Here is a 13,783-nt window from a genome sequence, read left to right on the forward strand (position 1 = left end):
TCCCACGCCAGGGGCGATGCTTGCCTCAGCTGCTTCATCACTGGGGGACTGGGCTAACGTCTCCTGACTGCACTTAGCTGTGTTTCTCTGATACGGTCATATCACATCAGCCTGGGCACATGTGACATTGCATCTCTCCCTAACTTTAAGCAGTTTGTTGCCATCCACGTTCTTTCTGCTTTTATCTTCCCATTTTTTTGAGTGATGTTATGATTTGCTGCAATATTTTCTGGCAGTGCTGCTGCCACACGTTTGTGTCGGATAACAGGGCCTATTACAAGATCTCTCGATCTGGCCAGTTTTCGCCTACAGGAGACAGAGAGAGCTATGACTCCCCCTCCCAATTTTTTTTTTTTTTTTTCGCTCATCCTTACCCCCGCATTTGAATTTCTAGATAATAGGCTTTGACTTCTGGCTGCACGTTTATGGGTCTTTTCATGTTATCAGCTTAGCTCATAGCGTGGAGCTGAAGAACACAGACTCCTAGTGACAGGCCAGCCAGTCAGCAAGGCGAGCCTGTCAGGATCTCTCATACACTAATGATTTCCCTTTAGTCTATTTTCTGTCTCATTGGCCGTTTCCTTCAAAAACAAAATTGCTCATTTAAATTCTCATGCCTGGGGCATTTTGGTCTTCAAATATTGTTGGAAAGTGAAAGGATTAGGCAAAATATGCTTTTTTAAAATGTTAATATATTTTCTGGTTCACTTTCTCCTCTGAGGCCAATTAGAGAATTTCTGCTGGCTGCATTAATGTCAAACTGACATCCCCAGCTATAATTACACTGTGCTTGAAACCTAACTTTCACTTGTGGGTAGATGAGTGTGCCTTGCAGTGACACATAGACTCGCTCTGCCAGCTTTTGATCATTTAATCATTGCTTGCTTTCTTTCACTCTTGCCTCCCTTGCTTGCTGATGATCTCACCTTTTATTCTTTCTGTTGCAAAATGCAGTGTTGTGTTTCATTATTCACCGCTGTATTTTGCAGGGTTCATTAGTGACATCATCCCCCCCTTCTCTGCCTGCTCTCGCAGCAACACGAGGAGAATGGGATGGTCCCTTCAGGTGCAGATACCATATGTACATTGTTTACTCGCTTGATTCCCGATTTACATTGTCTTGTTTGTGTTCTCTGCATGTTCTTTTTTTTTTTTGTTTGTTTGTTTACGGCGCGACGACTGAGTGCTGTCAGGATTTGAAGGATGGGTACACATTCACCGTGTTTTTGCCAGTCCTCTCGATGCTGTGTCAAGACCAGGGAAACAGTTAAAGTGGTTAATGCTTTCACTGTGAATATGAATGCCTCCACACAGCGCTCTGAAACTCTGTGACAGACTCCACAATTTGGGCTTCATTTCCCTGTCAGTTAATATAGAGGCAGTGACGCTTCATTCTTAATATCTATGAAGAGAAGAGTCGCTGACATGTTGAATGAGCAATAATACTAAACAAAATTAGAAGGGAGAGATTTTCAGAGGGATTGGTGCAAATGTGTGCAAATCTGTAAACACTCCAAATGAGGAAAATCACAAATTGCATTGAGACTTAAATGTGTGTCTGACACTGGATTTCTCTGGAAAGGGAAAAAGAACAAAATGCTTCAAACGCTCAGATTTCTGCTGTTTTACTGACACCTTTTAAAGGCTGGAGATGATAGGAGTGTTATCAGACATCAGTTTTCTTCACAATGCGCCCTGCAGAGGTGGAAATGCTCGCACACCTACACATTTTAAAACCAAACTCCATCACTGTTTTCAAAGTGACTTCAGGCACCAATTGCTTCTGTCAGGAGAGCAGAGTCTTGTGAATGAGCTGCACTCCTCCTCCCCATTTAGCCTCCAACAGCTTGACAATTGTGATGCCAATCAGCTTAATGACCTAGTGATTGTTCTGAATTTCCATTACCCCGTGTTGGACACCATCAATCTGTTGCAGTATGTGGTGTTTCTGGAGGGGAAAAAAAATCACAGCATATTTTGACAAAGTGTACCTAAGCTTCCTTGGCTATTCGTAATGTCTACCGTCCACCTCTGTTCACCCCCCCCCCCCTCCTTCGTCTTTTCTCCCCGCCTCACTCTGTTTGCATTGTTTTACCCCTTTGCTTGGACTTCAGGTAATAGGAAATGGCACTGACCCCTCCTGATCCCCCCGATTACCTTCGTGAAGCGTGAATGTGGTATGGAATCACACATCAGGAGACGAGTTGTAATTATTTCTGCGATGCCATCAGCATGGATCAATCACTCAGGGAGGCTGCGAGTGGAACGCCGCTCACAGCCATAGATGGAGCCAGCAGCGACCATCTTTGACTGACAGCTTTGGTAATTAAGTGATTGTATAGACCCCTCCGACTGTTATAACAACCTTGTCAGGGCCAGCCTGCGTTTGGAACACACTCAAATCAATGTGTTCTCCACTCCCTAAGCATTTCTGATCATGTACCTCAGACAGAAGAACTCTTTGCATTGACGCTGCTTTCCTTTAATAATTGACATGGCAGTAAAAGAGATTTTAAAACACACATTTAAAAAATATACTTAACATGAACATTTTTAGCATATTTGTTTCTCATAGGAGGCCAAAAAATTTCAAGGTTGCTAATGCTTGATGAATAAAAGTAGATTTTACTCTCTTCCTTGTATCAATCTTAGAATTTCATGGCATATAATAACTCTAACGGGCACTTCAAATCTGAACTTGAATGTCACATGTTTCGTTATTGCGTGATGTGTAGAAGTTGAAATAATATACAGTGTTTCCATCTTAAATGTCAGGTCACTTTAACGCTCCAACCTTTAATTCCAGAGCTTCAAAGATCTAAATTACCATTGGAATTTGCTTCCCATCGGCATATTGTCATATCTTTGCCTTATTTTACCACATAAAATGAAAAATGTTTGACAGCAGAGAACTAGGTTGTCCATATGGTCTCAAAGAGAATAATTGGTGTGAACATTGGCACACAATTCTTTTAGATTGATGGGCCATTGATAACTCATCTATTTATTATGTCAAACAGTCAAGAGTTCTTTCTGTTATTTAGTCTGAACTTTTAAACTGGCAACTGCAGTATCCAGGTCGAGTTAAATCAATAGTGGGTCAACGTGCTAAATAAACCACTTCATTTTACGCCTTCAGAGTACTCATAAGAGTAATATAAACTGTGAATAACTGGCTTATCACGAGGCTAAACACATAGGATATTTTTAAGGCTTTATTAACATGTCTGTTATATTTGCTGATGCAATTAGATGTGGCTGAAAATCACAAAAAAAGCCTAACAAATGACCTTCGAGTTAAGTTTTTTTTTTTGTAGAATTTGTTTGTGTAAAACAGCTTTTATGACATATGATGTCATGCATATGATGTAATGTGTGGTTATAGAGAACCCTCACATGTTCATTGATACTATATGTGATTACAGCTACATTGCAACAACATGTGTCATAAACCATCTGTTAAATATTTTTCAGTGGGTTTTAGTGCTAAACAGAGAGGCTATATTAACATATTCACAAAAATGTTGGCCAGGAAGGTTCTGATTTGATTGCATAACTTTGTGTTCACGTTTATAGCGTCTGCCTTCGCTGTCAGACTCCTCGGAACAGCTTTTGGTCAGCTGATGTAAAGTTTAACGTTAGGGGGGTGTTACTCAGCTTGCTATGAGGTCAGAGTTTAGCAAACTACTTCAACAGTTGTGCCAACATCTCCCACAGAGGGTCGATCCAAATTAAATTCAAGTGCCGCAGCCTCACTATTGGTAAACTCTAAAACATTCAGAAAAAAAAAGATGCAAAACATATTTTGATATCCGACATAATAAAGGACAAACTTTGGGATCAGCAGATGTTTTCTGTGTCAGCAGCAATTCTGAACAAAATTAAGACATCTCTCTACTGGTGTCAAATTCACCCTGTTTGTTTTTCTTTCCACCAGTTCTTCACTGAACCAACAATTCTCTTGTGGTTTCTCTTGGCCACACACACACGCACACACACACACACCAAAAAAGGTTAAGTGTGTGATATTTGCCAGAGCTGGATATTTCAAAACACAGAGGACCTCTATGCACCCAGTTAATTTTTGGCGTTTTTATTTGTTTTCTTTACTAGAGGTCATCATTGCAACAAGCTGATATGCACCAATTTTTCAAGATGTAGATTTCTGGGAAAGGATTTGTGAAGAATCCCAAATTCTCCAGGGACTCAAACACAAAGATAAGTCAATTATTCTTTTAAAAAATGTATTTCTCCCTCTTAAACACTGACAACCTAACATTAGTGACGTGCGGGTGATACAGGTTTTATTTTTCAATGTGATACTCTGACTTCATACATACCTGCTGTCCTTGTTGTTGTCCTTTTGCAGCTTTTAATCAATACAATACTTCCCATCCTATTTCCCACCATCTGTGATGGGATGGTCAGTCACAGCCCGTATGCTGACACTGACACTTAAGCCATTTTTACGGCACAACAATGTGAACTGCTGAGTGCAGCACTTGGCTCTGTTGTGTCTAATTTGAGATATTTTAGCAAAATTATAAAAGTAATACTAAAGCTTAAAATTCATATTAACATTTATTTATTGATGAATAGTAATAGTAGCTTAGATCATATAGAAATCCACAAAAAGACCCATTGTCCTCTTAGCTTGTGCAGTGTTATGGGCTTATGTTAATCAGGCACTTTAGTAGCTGATAAACTTGGATTTAAATATAACTGTGTTCTGAATTCCAAGCAGAAAAAAATCAATACACATACTGAAATGCTTCTCAGTTACTCTAACTTTTGTTTTACTGGCCCCTGAATGTGTAAAGTGTTATTAAAATATTTGTAATACTGCTTGACAGACAAAGCGTGACACATAACATTTAAAGCTGTAGGTACTAAAATAGGAAAAGTGGCATTTTTACTTGCATAATTAAAATAAATCTCTAAATAGGCCTCCTCCTATCCTGATTGGATCCTCCTTTTAATGACGTTGCTCATGAAAATTAAAAATATATAACTGAGTGAGATCTCAAGTCTGCGGTCATAAGGCAAGCTGCAAACCATGAATTCATTCTCATTAGATAAACACTACAGCCGACTGTTAAGTTTGTTTGTTTTCTTTCTTTTTTTTTAACTTGTCTTTTGTGAAACTCCTCCACCTCTCCGTGCGTGTCCGGCTGTCGCAGCATCCTCCTAACGACACCACCCTCCATCCCCGCAGTGACTGACAGGCTAAATGCGGGGGTGTCTCTGCGTAAACGCTGCAACTGTGCAACCTAAAGGTCGCCAGCGGTGAAGTGACAGCTTACACGCAAAGCCGCCAGAGAATCAATATGGTGCCAGCCACTGTTACACCGTCCCATCATCGACCATCAGCTGAGGCCAATAAGACGATACTCTAACTGGTAGCATTCAATTTGCTCCTGCGGCGCCTTAAACCTAATAAAGCGATTGATTGTTCCTGTTTGCAGTTGATGAGCTGCCCATGCGCCTCTCCACACATTGACTGACGTGTTTAAGCATCGCTTTGATCCGATCTATGCGATTTGTAGGGAATAAGGCTCAGAAAAGGCCCGATTACAGGCTGCATGTGGACAGGATATTCTAATTGGCTCTCCACCGCGGGGATGATGCACTTTACAGCCATGTGTGTCATGTTGTGCTCGAAATCTTTGTTTTATTTTTGGAGCTTCATCCGTGATCGATAACTATTTTAAAATAAGTTGTATAAGTTAAATGCGAAGCAATGCGACTCATTAAAGGGCAGCTGAGGCCCCAGTTTGCTCGTGAACTTCATTCCAGCACCGCCGGGTCACGCTTTGTCGCCGCCTTGTGTTTAAAGCCTGCCTGCATCTCACGCTGGAGGAGGGCAACATCAGCTGAGATGATCCAGAGGTAAAACATCATTTTAATCTTCTTAGTGTCCGCGGCTTTTCATTTAAACAATTATGAAATAAGGTTAGGAAATGTAATAGACTTTGTTTAAAATCTTAAGGAAAACCCCCCCAAACATATTTAGATTAAGAGAGACATTATTTTTGAATGAAAATATTCATATTTCACCGCACTGAACGTTTTCTATACGTGAATAATATTTATACAAAATTTATGCAGCTAGGTAATAATAGATATTTAAATTATTTAATTAACACAAACGTTTTAATTTTAATTATTGTGCCGTTCCTAACAAATAAACGAATAAATAAATATAGTTATTTTGTTTTTAAGCAAAGTAATAAGTATATATTAGATTCCAAATTTGTTAAAAATAAAAGCTCTATGAATTCAAAATAAATAAAGAAAACACTTTGCTGTTTTAAATCCCCGGTGTTATTATTTTTAAATGAATAAATAAATTAGGAACAAACCTACAAATCCGGATTTTGGACAGCAAAAAAAATCTTCCTCCCCTTCACATGAATAATCAACACCAGCACCGTCTTCCCTGCCCACCTGCTGAAGGAGCAGAAAAAAAGAGAAAAAGAAATAACAACAATAATCATAAGAAGAATAATAAATGAACCCTTTCCGATGTCCCTGCATCAAATTCCAGAAAGGTCGCAGTGGCTGTGGAGAGAGAAAAGATTCCATCTGAGAGAAATTACACGCGTCTGCCAAACAGAGAGAGAAACGTGCTGCTACATTCGCCTACCTACAAGAAGTGGCGTTTCCCATCATCCGGAGAGTGTGGAGCCTCTCTCCGCAGACACTTTGTCAGCTTGAGCCGCAGTTTTTTTTTCTTCCTCCGCATCCTTCAGATCCACATGGAGAGGGGAAAAGTGCTGAATTTCTACTACCTTTGAACGCTCATTAGCACCTCATAATTACTTTACTAATTAGGGTGACATGGTTATTAACAAGATGCGCTGTCATGACAGTCCCCACTCCTCCCCGCTCCTAAATATGTCGACCTTGCGGCTCCTAGAATATATCCTTAAAGATAGATCAGATGCCAGCAGCGACACTGGAGCCGGTTCTCAGGGCGCACAAACGTCTGACCTGATATTTAGCTTTTTATCTCCACAAACTATTTTTAAAATAATAAATCAGGGCTGGAATTTGGCTGTGGTCAAATCTGGCAACAGCTGCACTTTTCTTTTATCGTCTACGAGGATAAAGAAAGCTTTAAAAAGAGTTTGACGGCTGGAAAATAAAGTAAATGTTTGTACTTCATCCTACCATGCTGGAGTTTCCACTGAGGACTTTTTTTTCGCTTTATAAAATTATTTCAAATCTGAATTAAATTTTTCTTTTTCTTTTAAATTCCCACATCTGTAGCTTTTTCTTGACGGCCAGGATTTAATATGAAATGTTCCCAGTTTGGCCTTAAAGCACACGCGTGTTTTTTTTTTCCTCCTTTTTTTTTTTTTAAAAGACCTGCACTAAATTCGGTGCAATGGTTGGATTGAACTACCTAGATAAAGAAACAACTCGCTGATTGGTGAGGTGCCCGAGCCGGTCAGGACGCGAGCCAATGGGAGAGGAGGAAGGTGGGTGGGGAGGTGGAGGGGGAGAGAGAAAAAGGCGTCGAGTGTTTATTATAAAGGAGAAAATATTAATTCCCCCTCGCCGTGGGCCGTGACGTCAGTATAGGAAGTCATTGTAGAGCTACACTGAAGCGATTAGCAGCAAAAAGGGGGAGCCTGATGTCGAGGAGTCAGCCCTATGTATATCTCTCTATACGCCTCAACTTTTAACACAAAGTTCAATATCCAAACACAAAAAGGGACGTGGACTACGCAGACCCACACTTTGCTTTTTCGCATTTTCACTGAATGTAACTTCGTGGACCATAGGCTGTGTGAGCCGCCTGTAAACGTGGATTTTGTCTCTCTCCGGGGTTTATTTCTCAGCTCTTTTTTAAAAAATTGATTTCATTTATTTAATTATTTTTTTTCGAACTCCGAGTTAATTTTGCTGACTTTCTTGTGATTTGCGCCGGAGGAGAAGCATCTCGCTGTTGTTATGAAGACTTCATCCGTCCTTTCTTAATATGGAAGGATCCAGCGGGTCGAGTTTTGGGATAGACACTATTTTATCCAGCGCGTCTAACTCTGGTAACCCTGTGCTAATGAACGGAGATTTTCGGCTCGACAGCAGGACAGCGGATTTCAGGAGCCAGGCGACCCCGTCGCCATGCTCGGAGATAGACACTGTGGGAACCGCTCCCTCGTCCCCCATCTCGGTCACCATGGAGCACGCCGCCGATCCGCATCTGGTCCAGGACAGCCTTCAGCATCACCACCATCACCACAACCAGCCGCAGAGTTTGCCGCTGTCGCCTCAGCAGCAGCAGCAGCCGCTCGCCGGGGCCGGCTGCGCCCCGAGGACTGCCACCTCCTCCTTTTTAATCAAAGACATTTTAGGCGACAGCAAACCCCTGGCTGCCTGCGCACCTTACAGCACCAGTGTATCCTCACCCCATCACACACCAAAACCAGAAAGTGCCACGGCTCCGGACGGCTTCAGGCCCAAGCTGGAAGAAGACGAGAACAGAAGCAAGTTGGACAAAAGAGACGACATTCAGATCGAAATGAAATGCAAGGGTAAGAGCTCGTCATACTAGCAGGCTTGTTAAATTCACATTTTCATTACAGTAGAGTTCAGGATGAGCCAGGGACTCAATAATAATAATAATAATAATAATGATGGTAATAATAATAATGATGGTAATAATAATAATAATAATAATAATAATAATAATAATAATAATAATAATAATAATAATAGCGCTCGTTGTCTTACTTCCAGCTTCCTTTATTAGTCTAATAGATGTGAAAACAGATGTATGCCTGGTGATTCTCCCCGTGCGCGGGGCCTCCCTAGTGGGTCAATTAGAGAGATTATTGTTCTTCCTGGAGGGGGGATTATGGAGCACTGAAACACAACTACAAATAGAGATGGATTGATATATTGATTTCTCGTTTTCTGATAGAAAAAAGAAATCTTCAGGTATCAAATGCAGACGTTTCTTTTATTGCTGTTGTCTTGCCTCACGTGTGGCTGAAGGAAGTATTTGTACAAAGTTGGTCAAAGTTTGAGTGGAGGTGACGCACGCACGCCTCTGCGAGGTTATTATTCGAGTGTCGGTGTTGGGAGGAAGACTTAAAAAAAGTTGGTGTGTGAAGAAAATTTCCAGCAGGCCTTTTATGGTTAACCACAATTCATCCGCCTTGCTCTGCGCCTATAGGGACTAAAGAAGAGGGTGACCGGGAAATCTCCAGTAGCAGAGACAGTCCGCCGGTGCGCACGAAAAAACCTCGCAAAGCACGGACAGCCTTTACCGACCACCAGCTCAACCAGCTTGAGAGGAGCTTTGAGCGACAAAAATACCTCAGCGTGCAGGACCGCATGGACCTGGCCGCGGCTCTCAACCTGACAGACACACAAGTCAAGACCTGGTACCAAAACAGACGGTAAGCGGTCATCATTTTTAATAACTGCTGCAGACACAACGAGCGAGACGAGGTCAAACTGGGGAGCAAGAACCCCTTTTGGCTCTGTAAAACAAATGAATACAGCTGTTATATCGGCCAACACTGGGTATTTAAATCTAAAGATCGGGTTTGCAAGCACTTATGAAAATCAATCTGACTTATTAATTAATACTTTTAGTTTTTTAAAAAGTGTTTTTCAGCCACGTACAAAGATCTGCATTGGTTATATTTTTGCGCTGCGTGATCTTAACATTTCTAATCCACGTGGAGGGAGAAAATAAATTACACCACAAAAGAATCTTGTATTTTAATTGATTTAATTGTCGTTCTGGAAAAAAAATAGATTTTGATCATGTTTCATTTTTATTCCGTTTAAACAGACAAATAGAAAAATAAGCAAGTTTTATTTTCTGAGTATTTGTGGACAAATGTGAGGCTGACATGATGACACGTTGATCAGGAGATGATGTGTAAAATAAGGAAGTGTATGTAATTTCGGACATTGTAGATCATATGAAAATATATTATTTGTCTTTTTTATATTCAGGTTTGTAATATTCATTAAGTCTTATTACATAAATTAATTCAGCAATAATAAATTGGTGCATTTGTTTAATTACTGGAAGTGTCCTCATATATATTTTTCCTGCGCTATAAATATGGAACTTGTGCTTCTTACTGCTCTCTTTCAGAGTTTCTAAAATAATCTCACTACAAGGCCCTTTACATTTTATCCCGCTACCCTTCAAAGTAAAACTTGATTTGAATTTGGAAAAATGTGCGTGCATTATATTTTTGTACAGGTGTGAGAAAAGTAGGTTTAGCCAAGTTTGGACTGAAGCGTATTTCCCCCATCTCGTTCTCTCTTTTGCCTAATTAAACCATAACCATATATTGGTGCCCGCAATAATTAGGCCTCTGCATACCGATTAAAGGGGCGTTTGGGAAATCAGCAAGAGAGCGAAGTGATTAAATAATTCATCTGTTGTATTTTGATTTCCAGGACGAAGTGGAAGAGGCAAACGGCGGTCGGATTAGAGCTCCTGGCTGAAGCAGGAAACTACTCGGCCTTACAGAGAATGTTCCCGTCGCCCTATTTCTACCACCCGAGCCTGCTGGGCACCGTGGACAGCACGACGGCAGCCGCGGCGGCCGCAGCCATGTACAGCAGTATGTACCGGACTCCTTCCTCGCCGCATCCCAGCCTCCAGAGACCTCTTGTCCCGAGGGTGCTCATTCATGGCCTTGGGCCGGGGGGGCAACCGGCACTAAACCCCATGTCTAACCCCATGCCCGGCACGCCGCACCCGCGGTAAAACGCAAAATTAAGACGCTGACCAGAAACCTGGTTGAACACGTGATGTGAGTAACTGCATCGGAACCACATTGCAGGACTTTCTCTCTCTACCCGACCCCCCCCAAAAAGACACATTTAAAGACATTTTACAGAAGTAAAGGAGGTATTTAATATAGGCCCGAATAGCCTAAGTCCAGTCCTAAAGACTTTCTGTCCGGGCCCAGACACACCGCGAGGACTGCTCATGTCTGATTGTTTGTTTGTTTGTCTTTTGTACAAATACACTTACATTAGCAAATAAACTTATAAAGTTTATTAGATGGAGAAGAACTGAATGAATAAAGAAGTAATGATACTGATTGAATTGTAGAAGCTTTAATTCAAACTCGAGTCCAAATTAATTTCTTTTTAAACGCAAACCTTCATTCAAGAAGATGCAAAAGCCGGAGTCCAATTTTATTCATAAAGCACATTTAAAATAGCAACAGATTACAGAAGTTGTTTAAAATTTTCTTCTATTTTTTGACTGATAATCCCAGAAATTACATTAATCTGCGAAAGAACAGATATAAAAAAAAGTTTTCATGTGCGCTTTTTCACGATAATCGACCGCGCGCATTAATATTTTAACCTACCTCATTATAGCGGTGGATAACCAGCAGAATTTAATCACTTTTTAGCCTGACTTAATTTAAAGGCAAATAATTTGTTACAGGAGCATATGGTCTTTAAATTGGGAGACACAGAACCGGTGATCACCGACTGGAGGTCAGTTTCCAACCCTTTATATTTGTGTTTACCAGCACATATGCATATGGATGCGCAGCAGCTGATTGGTGGTGAGATGAATGGTTTTGATGAGTTGGGTATACTGGGAATGTGGCCTTGGCTTAGCAGCTGTTCCCTGGGAGAACAGCAGACAATAAGCCTGAATTTCTCAGCGTGAACGATCAGTGCAGCAGGATCAGGACAAGAAGCCTGCAAGAAAAAAAAAGAAGACGAAGAAAAAACTGCCGATAATCTGCACATTCTCAATAACCAATAGCCGCTAGTGAACTTACTTTCTGGAGGTTTTGTGGGAAAATAATCTCCAGTGACCCCAGAGCAGAATCGGTGTCATTGGAAGTTTTGCATCAGTCTTAAATCATCTGCAACGTTATGCATCAGCACTGAGTAAAAAATAATCTTAGAATGTTTTTACGGTAGGGAGCCGTGATTTTTTTTTCTGTTTTTTACACCCTTCCCGTTTCTCTGAATGTGTCTGTGCTGCGCTAATAGAAGCTGCTGCAGGAGCAAACCTGAAGATGTTCAACGCGGCTCTGAAATGAAATGTTAACGGAATACTTTGATTTTATTTAGCTTCATCTAAGCGCGCACTCTGGAGAATATGGCGAGGGGGCGCTTGGTGTGAATTAACGCCTCGGGGCCCGTTTGTTTGGGTTACTTATCTGGGCCAAATTGACCTTTGCTGCTGGAGTGCATGCAAACCTTCAGCAACCATAGCCTATATATTATTTTTCTTATATATATTTTTTATTTAGAGATAAAACACATATTTTTACACATTTTGTTTCTGATAATTCCATTCTCGTCGGATTTGAAAGAAGTAGCCACAACATTCCAGCATTTAAATGCCAGTTCTTGCATATTATATTCCTGTCTTCTAAGAAAAGCGCTCACACACACACACACACACACACACACACACACACACACACACACACACACACACACACACACACACACACACACACACACACACACCATCTAATGCACGGACTCGCACGTAAGTCAGCTTTGTCACTTTGCCAGTGGAAGCCGTAAACACAGGCTTAAGTTTAGCCGTTCCTTAATACTTTGAGCACATGTTAATGTTGCCTATTTAAGCCATCTGCCTGTCATTCACTCTGTGGACACCTCTCTCAGCCATTTAGAGGAAAAACAGTCCTGCTGGTTTCACCTTCGGCGTGCACGGCTGCACGTTAAAGGACTTACTCGACCAATTAAATTCGTGTTTTCCCATTTTAATCAAATTTCTGAGACAGGGCCGGGATTATTATGGACTCGAGTGTTCGGGGTGCAGTCGCTGCGCGCTTCTTCTGCACTGTAAACACAGTTTCCGCTTTCATCAGAACTCGGGGTCTGTGGATTTTGGAGTGAAATCGCATCAGGCCGCAGAAGAAGCGTTTTGGAGAGCAGACTGTTGGAGGATAAATCACTCCCTTCTCGGCCTTGTAAGCAATGATTGCGAAAACAACTTTAGCCTGTATCACCAACGCGGAAAAATATTAGCCCACCGTATTGACCCTGCAGCTTTTTCCCATTACTGCGGTATAGTGCCGACGCATGTTGTTCATATGCATGACTTCAACAGCATTATTTATTTATTACACTCTGCGGGTGGGAGGGTTGGGGGTGTCGGCGGTTGTGGGGGCTGTTTCCAATTCATTAATAATAAGCTAAGCCATACAGCAGCGCAGAATTAATAGCCTCCGACTATCTTATACCATCGGTAATTTCTTGGCACTGCTTTAATCGGATTTTTGTATTTTTGTATTTTAACAGTTGCTCCAGTTTAAAGCATTATTAGCTTTTTTGTTGTAGAATCTGTGGTAAATGCAAGAATACTTATCTGCCGATTAAATATAAATTAAATGTCTCTCAAAACTGCTAGATGGCGAAAAAAAATATAGGCTAATATTGTTATTTAGACCGTGAATTCGCTTGTGAGGCCAAACAACGGACTTTTGGGCGAAGATGAGCAATACTTGAGGAAACACAATCACTGGTGGAAAAAAAAAAGGGCAGCAGACTTGAATAAAGAGGATTAGGCCTTTCTTTTACATGGCGCATATTATCCAGAACAGATGGGCTTTAGAGAGTCGTTTTCGTCTTCTTCTTGCCTCAAGGAACCTCGTTGGGCACTTTAATTGCCACTTTTTCCAACTGATGTAATGGTGGGATATCTTTTTCATTACAATAATGAGGTAACACTTGCTCTCCTTGGCCTCTCATTATCACAGCTCCTACATCACTCACTAAACACAAATTTAAC

General features: G+C 41.1%; 1 protein-coding gene across 1 annotated transcript; it reads left to right on the plus strand.

The window, feature by feature from the left end:
- The first annotated feature begins 7,556 nt into the window (after positions 1 to 7,556).
- Positions 7,557 to 11,087, plus strand: barhl2 (BarH-like homeobox 2). Its single transcript, XM_005919796.3, has 3 exons — positions 7,557 to 8,540; positions 9,185 to 9,410; positions 10,435 to 11,087. The coding sequence occupies exons 1-3, from the start codon at positions 7,988 to 7,990 to the stop codon at positions 10,745 to 10,747; spliced, it is 1,092 nt and encodes a 363-aa protein (XP_005919858.1). The 5' UTR covers positions 7,557 to 7,987; the 3' UTR covers positions 10,748 to 11,087.
- The last annotated feature ends 2,696 nt before the right edge of the window (positions 11,088 to 13,783 follow it).

The sequence above is a fragment of the Haplochromis burtoni genome, unplaced genomic scaffold, assembly GCF_018398535.1.
Source record: "Haplochromis burtoni strain Fernald_Lab_line unplaced genomic scaffold, NCSU_Asbu1 Contig_13, whole genome shotgun sequence".
Taxonomy (NCBI): domain Eukaryota; kingdom Metazoa; phylum Chordata; class Actinopteri; order Cichliformes; family Cichlidae; genus Haplochromis; species Haplochromis burtoni.